An 18,036-nucleotide genomic window follows, 5' to 3' on the forward strand; every position below is an offset into this window, starting at 1 on the left:
CCTTAACTGTTGCAGCCTTTTTAAGGTGGAGAAGAAAAACTGGCCTGCTACTATGGTAGAGCTTATGATTTCTATAGTTAACCATGGTTTTGCTTTGATTTTTATAGTTAACAATGGTTTTGTTTTTGTTTTTTTACTCTTGGCTATCATGTACTATAATTGTCACCACTGAAAAGTATCATAATATAAGCTTGGACTTCCAATCCTTCTTCCTATATATGTTTTTTTAATAGCACACCTTCATTGCTATTTGTGTCTTTTAGTCTTGAGTAATGAAATCATTGTTTTTGCATTGCCAGCTCTTTAGGACTGTTTCAGGGAGGGGAATAGGGAAGACTTGGAACAAGAACTTTAGGACAACTTTCACCTGCACTGCTCTAATTCATACTAAGATAGTGAAGTTCTTCTTCTTCCATCTCTAAAAATTGTTTTTACTCAAGGGGCACATTTCTCTTTGACCTTTTCTCTCTTGAAATTCTTGGCTCCTTTGTTCTTCTTTCTCTCAGGCCTCTGCCTCCTCTGGTCATGGCTTTGTAGGCCATTGACTATCTTGTTCTCCTTCATTCAACCATGTGGCCTCTGTCCTGTGACCCCACTCATCTTCCGGGCTCTCATCCTCCCTGTTTTTCTTGTTACCACCAGCATCCCAGCATCTTTGCCCTTCCTGCCAGCAATATATGACATCTTGAATTTCTTTCATATGTTTCATATATATATATATATATATATATATATATATATATATATATATATACACACACACACATATATGAAACATATCTTTAGTTTTACAATGAAAGTTTACATTCAAATATGAGTTAACATCACAAAGATATAAGATTCCCCAAATCCTTGGACTTCCCTCCAACCCATCTGGGTTCTCTTGTTGACCTCTTTCCATTGCATCTTATATTCTCCTCCATTTTTCTTTTAAAAAACTCTGTTATATCCTTAGTTCTTGTTACATTACAAGGGTTGTTACAATCCTGCTAATGTTTTTAATTGTTTACAGTGTTCTCCAAGATAAATTATAGATTCTTCCCATTCCCTTTAAAGTTTTTATCTTCCTGGTTTCTGATTTTCCCAGTCATTTTTGCCAGTTCGGCGTAATCCATCAAGTTGGTCAACCATTCTTCTTTGGTAGGAATTTTATCTTCCTTCCACATCTGGGCACCTTGCGTTTCTTGGCCCTGTGGGACCCCACCCATGCTAATTTCGGTCTCACTGTACGTCAGCTTTTTTTGGTAGCTGAAATATTTCAAAGCCTACCATGCCATCAGAGCACTTGAACCAATCCCAGAGGGGAGGTGAATCAGGAGAGAGGCTATAACACAAGCAAGCAACACGAATTTTTAGATTATTCTACATATTCTATCTGATGAAGATATCTGGAACAAAGTAGCATTGGGCTTACCCAGTTCTCAACTTTTTCTCGTCTTTCTAGCAGTTTTTGCTGAAGGACCTCTCCTGGGCCTCCCGGAGCTTCAAACCTATCCACCATGGCCTTAGTCTTCTTATATTGGTCTTCTGACACCAAATGTTTCATGCAGTGAAGATACATGTGCAATGTTTGTTGCAGTGGTGGGACTGGAAGTTTGGGCAGCACCTATTTAAAAAAGATATTGATTGATCAGACACTGGATAGCTCTTTGAAATTTTGTTACAATTATCAGTTACACGTGTTTGAGATCTGTCAGATTCCATATGGAACAGGATTAATGTCTTTGTTGTCATTGCACCAAAGGAAGGATTTTGGCCAGGGCATCTTCCATTATGGTGTTGCAGTGAGTGACTCAAGTAGTGAGTGAGAGAAATTCCTTCTCTTGTGCAAATTTCAAAGATGCAGGAATCTGATCCCATGACAAACCTATCTGGTACGTGCATATCTTTTGCCTCTGGGGTATAACCCCTACCCTCTCAAATAGTTAAATGCAGAATTTGTAACAATTTGAATTGCAAAAAGCAATGCAACCGTTTCTGTCTCCGAAAACTGCTACAGTACCTCAAGCTGTATGCATTAATGATGTACTGAACAGGGCAGAGATTTAGTTTATTTTAAAAAATGGTATCTTATTAATGTTCTCTGAAAGAAATAGAACAGAACAAGAAATGGTCTAAGTGCAAATGAAATGACAAGCCTTACATCTTGCACACCTGCTACAAAGGGGGTACAGGAAGCAAAAACCAGAGTAGACTACTACAAAATATCTGCTTGTCACAAGGTCCAGTCAGAATTTATGTCCTAGCCATGCAATTCATCATTACATATCAGCTACTTTCATACAAGGGTGTCTTCATGAAAAGAGAGTTTGGGGGTCATGTATCTTTTACTACAGCATTTATAAAGGAAATGAAGTGAAGCCACATTGCTCAAAAGCATAATTCTGAGTCACCCACTTTGCCAAGATTATATCAGACATCAAGTTTGTCAGTAAGGGCTATGAACCAGCTGTGAGTATACCAGCATTGCAAAGAGAGGATGATTTCCATCCTCTAGAAATCACCATTCTGGCTACTACCAGGAGAAAGATTTTTGGATGTTTATGAAATACCCTGGGGCCTTCAAAATTGACAACAGAACCCAAAAGGAGATTTTGAAACCAATTGGTCTGTTCTTCCCAAGATGTGATCAAACACCAGGTCTCAGAAGACTTTCCTATAAGGGCAGTGTCACTGTATGTGAATTAGTGAGCTCCAACCTAATATTTATTTAAAATGAAATAGGTGAATTGATTTATTAAACCTTCTTAATTGACACTCATTTTTCTGATACATTCCACCCTGGTGTCCCTCCCTGCAACCTGGCATGTTATATCTTTCGTTGCCACCTTTTGTGTATTTGCCAAGTGTTCAATTGTCATGAAAAATGACAAGGTCACATCGATCACTTTCACACACACCCAGCCCCTTGTTCAACATCCCATTATTTTCTAGAGACAGTTGCTCACCATCTCATCTTGGCTGCAAGCTTCTTTCTCTTTCTTCTTCGCAGCTTTCTCTAGGATTGGCATCTTTGCGTTGCGTTTGGTCCTTTTGATGGAGAGCTAAAATCGAAAACACTTGCAGGTGATTGCAGAGTCGTACGCCTTAGGTCTAGAAATAAAATAATTGGGAGTGTGTGGGGAGGGGGACAGAAACAAATCATCGATTGGAACAGGGATTCAGGGAAGTCTGCTGCATTATGTTCATGTGTAAACTCGCAGCTATTACAGGAATGCACATGGGGAAGAAAATGGGATTTGTAGTTTTTGGAAATAAAAACATTTTTGTAGATGCGATGCACACTGAAATCTCAGAGAATAATGCATATGGCTTTTCTTCTTTCTTTTCATCCATTTCCGTCACCACCATTATTATTACTGCTAATACAGGCACCCCATTTTCTAAGTAGTGAGCTCCTCAGGGGTGCATCGTTCCTCAAGTTCTGTTTCTTTTGAGTGTCATCTCTAGAGGGTTGTGGTGTGGTATTATTTTATTTACACACATATATACAGTCTGAGACATGGGTGGCGCTGTGGGTTAAACCACAGAGCCTAGGACTTGCTGATCAGAAGGTCGGCGGTTCGAATCCTCGTGGCGGGGTGAGCTCCCATTGCTTGGTCCCTGCTCCTGCCAACCTAGCAGTTCAAAAGCATGTCAAAGTGCAAGTAGATAAATAGGTACTGCTCCGGCGGGAAGGTAAACGGCGTTTCCATGCACTGCTCTGGTTCACCAGAAGCGGCTTAGTCATGCTGGCCACATGACCCGGAAGCTGTACGCTGGCTCCCTTGGCCAATAAAGCGAGATGAGCACTGCAACCCCAGAGTCGGCCACGACTGGACCTAATGGTCAGGGGTCCCTTTACCTTTATACAGTCTGAGCATAAGTGAAGCAACAGGTGAACTCCAACAAATGTCCCAAATTAAAACCATTCTGTGCTATCTTGTTTACATATCACAGGAATTGCAGGAGTCTTACTACTGCATAGTTATGAATGGGCTGCAAATGGGCACCCTATCTCTCATATGCATCATGGGAGATATGTACTCTTTGGAGAGAGGGGAGCACAGAAGAAGTCACTAAAGGAAGAGGGAGAAGAAACAGAAAACAGGTCCACAAAATGACAGCAAGACATTGGAGAAGGCACTTCACTGTCATTTACTCAATTGTTGGTTTGAGGGCTACCATGTTTGTTACTATAGCAAGGGAGTAAACAAAATTAACGTCAGGATGCTGTCAGCGGCTCCCGACTGGTTGCCCAGGAATTATAAAGACAAAGAAAAGTCTCTTACAGTCCTTTTTTATTTCAGTCTTTATAGAACCCAGCCTCTTGGATAATGGCATTGTCCCAAGTGAATCTCCACCCTCCGTCTCTCCCACTTCTTCATTCGTCATTCTCATCACCTCCTCTATGTGTGCTGCTAGGTGCCCTCTGTCTTTGAGCTCTTTGCCCTCCAGCTTTTAAGGCTTGCCAAGTTCTGGGAGATGGGGGGTCTGGAATGCTTTCTAACGACAACGTGTCAGCCTGGTGTTGTTCCGGCTCTCCCAACTTTCCCCCTCATCTGCCTCTGAGCTGTGACCTCCCTCAAACTCCTGCTGTAAATCTATGCTATCTTCCTCTTCCTCCTCCCTGGAAGGGTCAGGATGGGGAGGTGGTCTCCATCATTCCTCCTCTGCCCAGTCCCTGACAATTAAGCAAATACAACGTAAAATGAGAGGAATAGGCATTGCTCATGACCAGTGATGTCACAGGCACCGTCCAATAGGTGCCCGTTATTCCTCACCACCATTTTGCCTCCAGGTGCCCATTATTTCTGAGGAACAGCATTCTACAGAATGCTCACTGGTGTAATGGGAATGCAAGTGAAAATTGTGTGTGTGTGCTGGCCTCAGACTTCCTGATTCCTAGTGATGGAATAATGTGTGATGAGTTTTGTGACAACTGCTAGTTATTCATAGGCAGAGAAATGAAACCCTGCCAAGCTCACTTTGATCAACAATCTGCTCAAGATGTGGAAATGGATATTCCAAGGTGAAAGGTTAATGCATTGACTAACAGCTCCCCTCCACTCTTGGTCTTTGCCAAATATCCATTATCCTTTATGCCAACATAAATTCTCAAAAGGCTCCAAGTGAGCTTGGGTCTTATATTCCACGCCCGGGGAAAAATGAAATAAGATAGTACAATTCCTTTTAACTAATTTTTTTCCTGACTCAACTTAACTGCAGCTTACTGATGCCTTCATTTGCCACCTGACTCAAAATATCATTTTCTTTAAATACCTGGTTTTCATATCATCTTGCACCAACTGAAGGAACCCTGGGCAAGAACTGGATCATTTCTAAGTTCTGCATAGCACCTGGCATATGCCGACAACTGCATAGATCTCTCAAATAATGTTCCAGGTATCCACATGTCTGCCCACTCCCTCCTTCTGAACTATTTCACGGGGGGTGGGAAGTTGAAAACTACACCAGAAAAGTGCATACCAGACTCCCTTGTGATACCTCAATGCTCAAAAGTGAGATCACGTGGCAATATGCTTCACATTTTCTTTGCCCCTTTCTGAAAAGACCACATGGGGGAGCATCACAGAGGTCTGACCTTTAGAAACAGAACAGTTCCCAAGACTGAAGGCAGATTGTCCTGTTGCTTCCTGCCCTCCCCAAGGTTTGAAAAGTGTGCAAGACGAAAGAACCCCTCACGTGTGAACTTAGAATATTGGAAGCATAAAACCAGCATGCCAAAACCGGGATGCCAAATTTCTTTCTTATAACTCAAGGCTCAAGGGAGGTATTGTGCTCCAAACCACAAACCTATAGTCCTCCAGATGTTGATGAACTACAACTCCCATCATGCCTTACCACTGGCCATGCTGGTTGGGCTAGAGTCCAGTAACATCTGCAGGGCCACAGGTTGCCTAGCCTTGCCATAAGCAAGGATGGATACAGCCAGCATCAGAGGCCAACATCACTAGGGATCTGTTGAGGCCATGTCAAGGAGTGAGTTAGAAAGCTCACTGGACCTACTCTGATAATAGGCAATAGAACAAAAGAACAATATCCCCATCTCTCTACCCCACCTTCTCCTTTCTCCCAACTTCAAGATGTCTATGACAAAAGTATCTCTCACCAAACGTAAATGAACTGTGAACAAGACTATGAATTGAAAGTGGAGACAATGACAGCTCCCTGCATTAAATGGGGGGCGCCTTTTGCGTGGTCGTGCGCAGCCCCCTGGACCCTATGCGGCACCATTAACACAGGCTTGGCTTCACCTTCCCCAGGTGGGATACCTGGAGGTCTCCGCCTACCTCAGCCAGTTGCCCAATCCCACCTGAGGAGGCGTTGCCAAGGTGATGTACCTTTCCCTGTTTATCTGTTTGCTTTGTAACACAAACAAACTTAATACGAACTCATTGGACCAGACCTTGCCCCTTTAGCCTAACCTGCCTCATGAGGTTTTTTTGAGGATAACATGGAGAAGGAGAGAACCAGGTAACACCACATTGAGCTCCTTGAAAGAAGGCTAAGCAAAAACAGAAAGTCTCGGTTTTGATACATTTCCTGTGCCTCGCATTTTCAATGTCAAGCGGCAGCTTCTTTCACAAGTGGTTCGTGTTGCAAAAGGAAGACTGGATTATGCCAATGGAAACAATTCCCTGGATGGCTTTACAGCCAGTCGCCCAAATGACTGAAAAGAGCAGAGGACTTTGGAGACAAATGAATGCCAGCTACTTTGATTAGGCCCAGCTCCATATGCGCCTCTCTTCCAGTTAGCCCTGTGATGGGGAAAGTGACATTTAAAGGATCCTGTGGTTTTCACTGTTCTTCAAAGCGACAGCAGTAACTTGTGGTGGAGGAGGCAGACAGAGGAACCCTCTCCAGTATAGACGAGAGAGGTCAATCTGAACTTTAAATCATCGGTTGATTAACATTTACTGCGCTTGTCAGTTAAAAAACAAAACAAAACCCTCCTTAATTTTTCTACCCTTGTAGAAAACGATTCATAGAAACATAGAATAGTAGAATTGGAAGGGACCCAAAAGCTCATCTTGTTCAACCTCTTGCAATGCAGGAATACACAGTTGTCCCATATGGGGACTGAACAATCTATTTGGTTCCAATACTATGGGTGCCTACTCAGAGGTGAATTGCACTGTGTTTAATTAGGCTTACTCCCAGGAAGTGTACATAAGATTTCAGGCTCAGGAAACAATCTGATTTGGTTGTAGTTGGGTTTTTTTAAAAAAACCAACAACCAACAACTATGGTCATAGTTTTAAAAAGCAAAGCAAAGCAAAAGAGATATGCTTGTCAATGACAATTACACAAATGTAAGGAAAGAAATCACAATGACACAAGGGAGGTATCTGTTCTTAAGAGGTCTTAATTAACATCTCTGTTCCTGACAATATTGCTGGATTTCTTTTAGTTTGGCATCTCTATTTGGTCTTGATGCGCTTGCCCAAAAGGTAGGTGTGTGTGTGTGTGTGTGTGTGTGTGTGTGTGTGTGAATAGCATGGCAGAGTTATTCCCTTGATATCACAGTTGCTTGCACTTCAGTTCATTTTCTTTTGGCAATATTTACCCTGGTGTAGTTGCCATCTGTCCCTCTATTATGCTAAAGGTAGACTCAAGGTATGCACACATTACAGATCTGCAGCATCATTTGAAGTATGGGGCAGGGCAGTGATGCCGAGAAAAAAGGAGGAAGAAATGGAATTGAGCTGGGGTAAATAATAGGCCAGTTAGTTAATGGAAATAAGGTTCATTTGTGGGGGTGGGGTGGGGGTATTTTTAAAGTCACCTTAAAAATAAAACACAAGTTTGAGACTTACTAACTGGCATTTTGTTGTTGTTGTTGTTTTTTAATATGAGATGCACATTTGCATAATAGGAACTGGATATTCATACAAAATATAGTGTAGATTAGATGCCTGAAAACAAATACGTACGAAAATGCAAAGACACACAAACAAATTCAGTAAGAAGTTTCTGCAGATAACCGTTTAAAAGGACGGTGCAAAGTGTGTGGGGTGTATGTTTTATCTTGTTTTGTGATTCTCTTTTTTATACCTATGTGTAAGCTGCTTTGTGAAGCGTATTCTTGGAAAGCAGGTTAAAGGTAAAGGGACCCCTGACCATTAGGTCCAGTTGTGACCGACTCTGGGGTTGCAGCGCTCATCTCACTTTATTGGCCGAGGGAGCCAGCGTACAGCTTCTGGGTCATGTGGCCAGCATGACTAAGCCGCTTCTGGCGAACCAGAGCAGTGCACGGAAAGGCCATTTACCTCCCTGCTGGAGCGGTACCTATTTATCTACTTGCACTTTGACGTGCTTTCAAACTGCTAGGTTGGCAGGAGCAGGGACCGAGCAACGAGAGCTCAGTTGGTTAAATAATGTACATTTCTGTTGCCCAGTTAGAGAAACTGCAGTATTGTAATTAACGTTAGTCAGCAGCCCCATTCACAGCAAGCTGTCTCTGTGGTGTGGGGGCCACAGGGAATGGGCTTTCTTCACATGTCACATCGGTGGAACTTTCCATTTCTAATGATGACCACATAGTGTTCCCAGGTCACATGGCTGCATCCAGACCAGTATCACATCTCCAGCTGATGTGGGAAGTAACCATGTGACCTGGGTGATCCATGTAAACTATCAATGCAATCTTGGAGCCCCACCATGGAAAAAGTGTTTTCTCCCTCTCCCGCCACAGTTTGGGCACCTCCTATGCTTCAGACAATATGTCAGGCTAGAGAATGTTCACAGTTGAGCAACAAAAGGCCAATTTGCATGAAAACGTGTTTCTTAACTGAGAGCTGCGGCCATCATCGCTTGACAGCTTGGCAGGGTATGCAAAACGGTTCTCCGCAACTGCCTTTCATAAACAGAGCTTATATCAGAGAAGGCGAGCTTGCCAAGTGATGAGATGTGGCCGTGCAATTATCAACACCTCTGCTGAATGTGTGGGTTGATCCTGCACTCTCTCAGAGTTAGGATCTCTACTCTGAAGGGTGATTAGGAGGCACTGCTTGCAAAGGGCTCAACGTTGAGACTTGGCTCAGACAGGGATGGGGTGTGAAATATTTGTTTTGCTTCCCAATGTTCCTGCTCCCAACCCTGTGAACCAACTTTGACATAATAATGTAATATTATATATTAGCACATGGTTGACATGTGGGTTTCCCTGCCCATCAGCCAAAACCCAGCACTGGTTCTTTCAACTTCAAAACTGTAGATTGAGAGCATCAGTGCAGAGTGGGGTTCTGTCCCTCTTGCATCTCTCCTTAAGCTCTGTAGTCAAACCTCTTTCACCTCCTTGAGTGACACAGGCTCCTACCACCCACCAGCTGATGCCCACTTGGGAACAAACCTTGTTCCAGCATGAAGGAGCAATTGGAAGTCCACTTTAAGCTCCTGGTGGCTCCTCTGAGGGCCACCCTTTCCTGTCCCATACCTGACATCATGTACGAGCATGGTTTCCCCATGGACAAGTGTAGCTTCCTCTAAATAGCCTCATGGGCCAAATGGGGAGGCCTAGTGGGCCATGTTTGGTCTGTGGGTTGCCAGGTTCCCCACCCCTCCTCTAGACGGTGTCCAACTCCAACTCCCATCAGCCCCAGCTGGCATGGCCAGTGGTCCAGAAGGACCAACAACATCAAGGGGCACAAGCTCCCCATCATTGTTCCACAACTTTGGCGAGGGATTGAGCCCTCTGCTGGGGATCAGGTGGCCATGAAATTAAAGATGCTGTGTTGTACAGCTGGACAATTTACAAACTACTGAATAGTCAAATGTCATTCCGTTTAGGAGGAGAGAGGCAGATTCTGCAGACAGGCAGTCATTGTTTTTCAGAGTGTTGATGGTACAATATTGGCATCATCACCACACTGTCATGTCTGATAAACAGCTCAGTTTATTCATTTTCACGTTTATCATAGTCCATAACAGAAATGCAAAAACGCAGTGTCTAAAACAAATGACAGAACTCACACCTTGGTCCAATGGGAAAGGGTAGACCAAAACCGGTTGTCATCTCAGAAAACGTGCTTTATTTTTACTGATTGCTTTAGTACATTTATATGCTGCCTGTATTCCAAGAAGCTCATTTAAAAAGATGAAGAAGAAGAAGCTCAAGTTTAGGCACATAGTTCTTCATGCCTCCCTTTTATCTTCACAACAGCTCTGTCAGGTAGGTTAGGCTAAACCAATAGTCTGACCCAGCCTTTGCCAACCTGGTGCCCTCCAGATGGTTCAGACTATGACTCCCATCAGCCCCAGCCAGACTGGGAGTTGTAGTCCAAAGAATCTGGAGAACCCCAGGTTGGATAAGGCTGCTCTAACTAGCATACCACACGGACTGCAGCTCAGTGCATGGAATTCAATGAAAACAGCATGATTTATATTTTATTAAGATAATACTAAGGCATAAGCAGCTTTAATACTTCCTGACATCTATTTTGCTACCAAAACCACAAACCTTTGAAGGTCAGACTAATTCTTCTTAGCTGACAGCTGCTGGGGTAGACATTTATTTTTTAATTTATTTGTGAATGGGGCCTTGGATGTATATAGGGTTTGCGAGCTTTTTGTAGAGCTTTATAACCTTGTTTGTCCAGTGGGACAAAAAAATGTGCATGGAGACACAAAAGGCAATGATAATACCTCTTCCATGATAGTTGGAAGTATCGTCTGCTTCCAGCCGAAGACAGACTATAACGGTCTTATTAAGTATTTTGTATCTGTATTTGGTCTGCCTATATGCATAAACCAACTCACTTTGTTTCTCAAGTGCCCTTTGTCCTTTAAATAAAGCAAAACAGGTAGGAAAATCCAGGTGTGTTCCAAAAGTAGATTTCAGTACTTGCACATGTGATAAGATGGACATTCTCAGAAGCTGCATCAAGAGGTAACATGAAGAATCATGGAACTGCAGAGTTGTAAGGGACCCCGAGGAACATCTAGTAAAACGCCCTGCAATGCAGGAATATGCAGTTGTTCCATACAGGGATTGAACCTGCAACCTTGGCATTATCAGCAGCATTTTCTAACCAACTGAGCCATCCATGCAGGCCCATAGCTCAGTGGCAAGGCATCATTTTGCATGCAGAAGGTTCTAGGTACAATCTCTGGCATTTTCAGGTTGGGCTGGCAGAGAATCCTGCTGGAAATAGTGGATAGCCACTGCCGGTCAGTTTGGGGCATCACTTAGCCAGGCGGTTGAACAATCTGACTCACTGTAAGGCAGCTCCCTTACGTTCTTCACCTCTAAAAAGCCCCTCATTTGAGCTCTAGCGCTCCAAGGCCAGCTCAGTTCTGGTTCAAGTTCAGTAAAACTAAAGAGGGTGGTAGCTGCTTTTGGCATGTGCAAAGGGCATGAACACCCCTCCTCCAAAACAAAACTTGGGACTAGAGAGTGGCTTCCAGTTACATTTAGATGCACCATGGCCTGTAGATAGCTTAAAGCCTATCTTTGTGGAGTATGACATAGAATCAGAGGGCCTTCTTGGTAGCGGCGCCCATCCTCTGGAACGCCCTCCCATCAGATGTCAAGGAAATAAGCAACTACCTGACTTTTAGAAGACATCTGAAGGCAACCCTTTTTAGGGAAGTTTTTAATGTTTGATATTTTATCGTGTTTTTAATATTCTGTTGGGAGCCGCCTAGAGTGGCTGGGGAAACCCAGCCAGATGGGTGGGTTATAAATAATAAATTATTGTTATTGTTATTATTATTATCATAGATTTGTAGAGCTGGAAGGGACCCTGAGGATCATCTAGTCCAACCCCCTACAATGCGGGAATATGCCGTTGTCCCATATAGGGATCAAACTTGCAGCCTTGGTGTTATCAGCACCATGCTGCAGCCAACTGAGCTAAGCACGGTGATTTGCAAGAGGTGCATCAGAATTGACAAGAGGAGCCTACATGTGGTGGTATATGGTTGTTAGAAAGCAGCAACCAATACATCCCAGACAATATGTGGGGACACCAGTATGCGGATTTATTTATTTTTTCAGAACAACAACATGCCACCATGTCCTGACACCTTATCCATTTCTCTTGACAACCGAGCCTTGCAACCGTCCTTATCAGAGCTTAGCTGTAAGCTCCTGTTGAAAAGGAAGGAATCTGTCTCTTTCTTTCATTCTGTAAACTTTACAAAATAAAAGACAAGGAAAAGCCTGGATCGATTGCACTGCAATGATAAACACACCTTAGAAAACGTTTTCCTGCCTTTTAAACTGTACACAATTTTCATACCTAGTTTCCCAGTGAGAAAACTTACTGTGAAGGCGCCAATATTTCCCTCATCCCTGTGGATGTTTGCTCATCGCAAGGGAGCATCTAGATCAATGTGCTCTGAAGGCAATCCTATGCAGCTTTTAGCTGGGTGTAAGTTCCATTGAATTCAATGGGGGCTTACTTCAGAGCAGACATGGTCAGGATGGTTATACTCAAGGAAACATATATAGCAGAGGGATGCGAGAGGAGTTGCGAGCATCCATTGATTTACAGCTGCTGCATATCCATTTTTCACCAGGAAGGAAAGATATAGGAGAGGAATAGAAGATGAATTGCCAAGACCCATTGATTTACAGTTGCTGGCTATCCATTTTCACCAGGATGGCAGGAGGGGGAGTCTCCCGCTGTTGTTAGACTACAACTCCCATCATCCCTGACCTCTGGTCTTGCTAGCAAGGGATGATGGGACTTGTTGTCCAAAAACCGCTGGAGACCCAGGTTTGGGAAGCACTGCTCTTGACTTTGGAAGCGCATGCTGAGAAATCCCGCATAAAGAGAAGAGCATTTTGCATTAGAGGCATGGGGGTGACTGTGTGGGGCGCGCCAGGGGGCGAGGTGTTGGGAGGAATGGGGCAGGCTCCGAAGCAACGTCAAAGGGACCAAGAAAAATGCCGATCTGTAAAGCTTGATATCCGCATGCTCCTCCTCCTCTCTCGGGAGATCAGAGTCTTGAATTCAAGTCCACCTGGACATACTACTACTAAGCGACCAAGTCCTAAAGTAAGACCAGAGGCTGGTGGGAAGTAGGAAGCTTAAGAGAAAACGATGCGAGAGAGGAAGGATTTAATGGTTCCTGTGAAAGTCTGTCCCCAGCCAACGGCGCCTTGTGAAGGGGTGGTGCGGATGCAACAGGTTATTGCAGCTTTCGAAAACAACTGGGCTGCTGCGATCTCAACCCCCAAAGCTACTTGCTCCCGTTCGTTTCAGGGCCACTGCTCCGGATTAAGCATTTAGGGGACCGCAGCCTCTATGGTCTTTGAGGATCGCGTTCCTCTCCACTCTAGTAGTTCAGCATCACGATAGATGGGCCTGAGGATGATTTCCAGCAGGAGCCTCGGCACGTTTACTCGGGAGTAAGCCCCACTGAGTTCAATGGGCCTCACTCCTTGGGAAGCCCTAGCCGGGAAGAATTCTTTAAACCGGGAGGGTAAGGTTCCAGATCGGATCATTTCGGCGCATGCATACAGTTAGCAAAGACAGCGCTAGCGTAAAATATTTCGCTTACACTCCCCTCCTTCCCCTAAGTTGAGAAAGGGAATGGCAGACTGGAGCGAGGTTAGTAAGATACTCCCCACCAACACCACCAGGCGACCCTAGTTAGCAACCCAGAGCCGGATCCGCCACCCACTTAAAATATGGACATTTTGAGCAGACGGAGAGTCCCACTGAAACCAAAGAGCGCGCAGATCAGCAAGGAAACGGGCGTTCGTTGGCTTTTAAAAGAAAAATATTCCCTCCTAGACGAGGCAGGATAGGATAGAGACGGCAGAAAGTTCTACCGTGTGTGTTTGTTTGTTTGTTTTGTTTGCAAAGAAGTCCCTTTTCCGGGCGACCACCGATTCCCTGCTTTTCAAGGCGACTCAGGCGCCAGACACGCGTTCGCAGCGCGCGTCCTTTGAGGCCATGAGTTTGGAAACGCGCAGCGGCACCTCTCCTTACCTGGCTCTCGTATACCGATCGCGGCGAGGCAAAGTTTCTCCCGAGGACCGGTGCTGATGAGCAAGAACCTGCCAGCGAAGAAGTCTCGGGTTTGGGGCAGCTGGCAGAGGAAGGAGCTGCTCAGCAGCCTCCAGCGGAGCTGTCCATGGTACCTCGGCGCCGCCAGCTGCGCTTTGGCGAGCCTTGTGGCCACGCGCGCGAGCGCTCGGAGGGTTGCCCCCTCTCCACGCGACCCACCTTCCTCCTCCTCCCCCCCGCGGCTGGGTGTGGAAACTCCTCCCCTTCGCCCTTCCTATTCGCGCAGCCTGGGATGGGCGAGGAGGCAGTCCAAAGTAGGGAACCCGACGAGCAACAGAAGCTCACCGAAAATGTTTACCTCTCTCGGGTGGAAGAGGGTCGCTGCTTGTGGATGAAAGGCAGGCTGCTGCTGCTTGATAAGAGCGGTGGCGGTAGCGGTGGGCCAGGAAAAAGAGCACTGCAATAGGCCAAGGAAGGCGCTCTCTGGTTGGACCAAGTGCTTGTGTGAAAAGCAAGCTGGCTGCCGAACTACACAGAGCGCTGCGTCAGGCAGCGTGGGGGAAGGGGTGCTTTCTGGGCAAAATTAGGGCGAGTCTGCACATTTGAAAGAGGGTCATAGGTGTTTCACTCCTAGGGCTCCCTTCAAAGGAGCTGGAGGTCTCTTGAGCGCGAATTCTTAGCATCCTTCCTCCAAACCACAGCGGTAATTTAAACGTGCCCTGCTCTTGAGTAATCCCAGAAAGGAGATTGTAGTGGATTTCCATAGGCACGTAACCTCGCCCCTCTCCGCTCCCCGCCTCCAGACTTACATTTCAGAGATACAGTAATTGCTTCCGTAAATATAACCGAACCTTATAATAACTGGTGTGATTTATGTAACACTCTTTGTTGGCGAAGATGTTTCCTGTCGCTTTCTGGGTTCAAACTCGCCTACCCAACTGCGATATGTCAAGAATATTTCCCTTTCTCAAATTGAGCTAGGAGACTTGCTCAAAGTTTGTGGCAAAGATATTCCAAGTCCAGCACTCTTCTTCATTGAACCTCACAGCCGAGGGGGAAAACACAGACTGTCCCTCACTGCTCCAAGGAGACAAAGAAAGACATCTCTTTGAACCCCCTACTGTAGGATGCAAGTTCTGGGGCGGAGAGATTGCAAAGGACTCCCAGAATCTGGAAGGATTGAGTCTCTCAGCCTATCCTACCTCACAGGGTTGCGAGGGAGACTATTGTATGCTGTCTTGAACTGCTTGGAAGAAAGGTGGGACATAATTGCAATTAAAAAAAAATGTATTGGACATTCGTTGCGACGTTGCAACAATCATGGTACCAGTTAAGTGCCCGCTTCTCTCTCTCTAAAACCCAACAGGGCAATCCTTCTCGCCCCTACTTGGGAGCAAGTCCTATTCAACCCAACCCGGTGAATCTTCGTTCCGATTAAACGTGCACATGAGGCGCAGGTGATCTCGCAGCACGTTACTCTTCTGAAGCAGAAGTTGCAGACCCAGGGCTGCGATCCTATCTGCACTTTCCTGAGAGTAAATCCTACTGAACTCGATGGGGATTACTTATGAAGAGGCAGGCGAAGGCTTGCACCACTTATTTCTCGGTGGGGGAAGTGTTAGCGATGATCTTGCTAATCTGCCAGCTCCCGCCATCGCCCCAGTTCAGTCCCATATCCAGATTCACCGCCTCCTTTTTATAAGCGTGGGGCTAATGTCCCTCCCCCTGAAACGGATCTCAGAATGATCAAGCAACGATAAAGATAAGAAAGCAGCGCTTTCCCTGGATCCAAGCGGCCTTCCCCAACAATGTGTAATCTGCGATCTGTTTCACTCGCAATGTGAAAAGCACGGTGTTAATTCGATTTAGGGACCCTTGATCCTGTGCATCCCACTCCTACTGGCGGGCTGTCTAAATTCAGAGGGGCCTCCTCGCGAGTAAGCGTGAATCGGCTTTCAGCCTTTAAAGTATTAATAACATTCAACGGGCTTAGAAGGAACCTTTTCTTGCGCTTAGGTGACAAACGAGCGAGCTGGAGAGGAAAATTCGTTGCTGGGTTTCTTTCTTTCCTCCCCAATAAAAACCACCACCCCCCCTTAAAGTGGCGTCAGTTTTCCTTTTTTCTTTCCCCCTCTTTTGGCTGCATAATCGAAAGCCAACAACCCCCCACCACGAGCTCCTTTGTCAAGTGTGGCTGAAAATGCATTTCCAAAGCGCTCTTTAGGGTAGATACCCCCAACAGCTCGACAGGGCCCTTCTCGTGCGTCGGAATCAGATGATTTTTCAACGGAGCTGCGGAGAAAATAACCAACTTGTGTGTCTGCGAGGAAATGATTGAATCGTATTGAGCCACAGCTGGAGAGCTCCGAGGGTGGGTGGGGGAGAGAAGGGGGCGCGCGGCGAGAGAAAGAACCGGGGCTCTTGGGGGAAACGAAATATTCGGTTCCCCGGGGTTCTGGAACGAAATGAACCCTTGGATGTGAATGCAGGAGGTCAGATCCTACATCTCCCCCTGAGCTGCAGATACAAAGGTGTGTCCCTCCCCCCCATCAACCCTGGGAAAGGCACCTAGGCCTGCGATATTATATTCTCTCACAGGGGTGCCAACTTGAATAAAATATTGGGTGGGGGGCAGGTAAGCCCCGCCCCGCATAATCGATCACACAACAGGTGCACGGACACTATTTGAATGGCGATGCTCATCAGTTTTGTGGGGGGCCAGCCCCCTCAAATATTTTATTGGGGGCGGGAACAAAGGGACCTCTGTAATTCTCATCGGCTGGATTCCCCTACCCCCCACCCGCCCCAAAGCAGGCGTCTTTAAGATCCGAATGTAGACCGGTTTTGTGTTGCCCTGGGAATGATAGGGGCTAAAAATGAATTGGTGGGGAGGGGTTCGTGGAGAGAGGGCAAGCGGAGATGAAGTGCTCTTGGCTGGGGTTACCGAGTGTAATAATCTCCATGTTCAGAGTCAGTCCGCCACTGAAGACCTGTTGTACACGCAGGTTTAGGCTGCCTGGATTATCTGCGTGACCAGTTTGGGGAACGGGATACTAGACAACACACACACACACACACACACACACACACACACACACACAAAAACCAAACCATTGAGATGCTAGAGAGAGACCCAGCGAAGCTCTTGCGATGCTCCTGCACACCCGGCGCGAAACAGCACCAGGGAGAAGCAAGGGCAGGAAGGAGATGCCACCGTCTAATCGCTCAGCGCTACCTCCGGTTCCCCCAGCTTGACAGAGGCTGATCTGGAGCTGAACAGCGCTCCAACCAACCTCCTTCTCATAGCTTGTCTGCAGGAGAGTTGTGAGATCTCTCTCCCCCCCTCCCTTTTTTTTTCTTTCTTCAATTATGATGACAATTGTATTGACTTTTCTCGAAAGCTGTCCACCAACGCTCTCAACCGATCTCTTGGGTCGCGAGCTCGTTGGGTCCTTTTCCCTCTAGCTGAGGACCCCGAGTGAATTAAGGGGAGCCAGTCCCGCGCACCTGAATACTGGGAAATGCAAACGTGGGTGGGAAGGTGGGGAGAGGATTAACAACTAATCTGCCGGATCCAAGCTGGGTGGGGGGAAGCCATGAACAAAGTGAGTGCCCTTCTGTAGGTCTAGGAGCAGAATGAAAGCGACGACACCAGGTGAACTGGAGACGCTCCAGAAGTTGCCTCTGTCTTTTGAGGGCACGTGGGCTGAGGAGCGAGGCACTTACTCGAAAGTAAGCCCCGCTGAGCACACAGGAGAGAGCTAATTCCGAGTAAAGTTGCACAGGACCACGAGTTCAAAAACCGGGAGCCTGATCATTTAGGATGGGGTCGACCCATCCCCAAGAAACCCATGGGATGAAGAGTCTCATAAGAAGCCGCCTTATAGCGAGCCAGATATTTGCTCCATCTAGGTAGAGCTCAGCTGGGAGAGCATAAGATTCTTAATCTCAGGGTCGTGAGTTCGAGTCTCGCGTTGGGCGAAAGATTCTTGCCTTGCAGGGCGCTGGATTAGATGATCCTAGTGGTCCCTTCCAACTCTACAATTCTATGATACTATTGCATACGTTATGG

At 46.0% G+C, this 18,036-nt stretch overlaps 1 protein-coding gene across 1 annotated transcript in view; it reads right to left on the reverse strand.

The window, feature by feature from the left end:
* CHAT (choline O-acetyltransferase) overlaps positions 1-14,092 on the reverse strand; it is a 48,497-nt gene extending 34,405 nt beyond the window's left edge. Inside the window, exons 1-3 of the mRNA XM_083614728.1 lie at positions 13,947-14,092; positions 2,949-3,093; positions 1,415-1,606 (exon numbers count right to left, since the gene is read on the reverse strand). Of these exons, the coding sequence (XP_083470854.1) occupies positions 1,415-1,606; positions 2,949-3,011 (255 nt within the window). The 5' untranslated portion in view covers positions 3,012-3,093; positions 13,947-14,092. The remainder of the gene's footprint in view (positions 1-1,414; positions 1,607-2,948; positions 3,094-13,946) is intronic.
* Positions 14,093-18,036: the final 3,944 nt, after the last annotated feature.

This window comes from Podarcis filfolensis (assembly GCF_964270895.1).
Source record: "Podarcis filfolensis genome assembly, chromosome: 5".
Taxonomy (NCBI): domain Eukaryota; kingdom Metazoa; phylum Chordata; class Lepidosauria; order Squamata; family Lacertidae; genus Podarcis; species Podarcis filfolensis.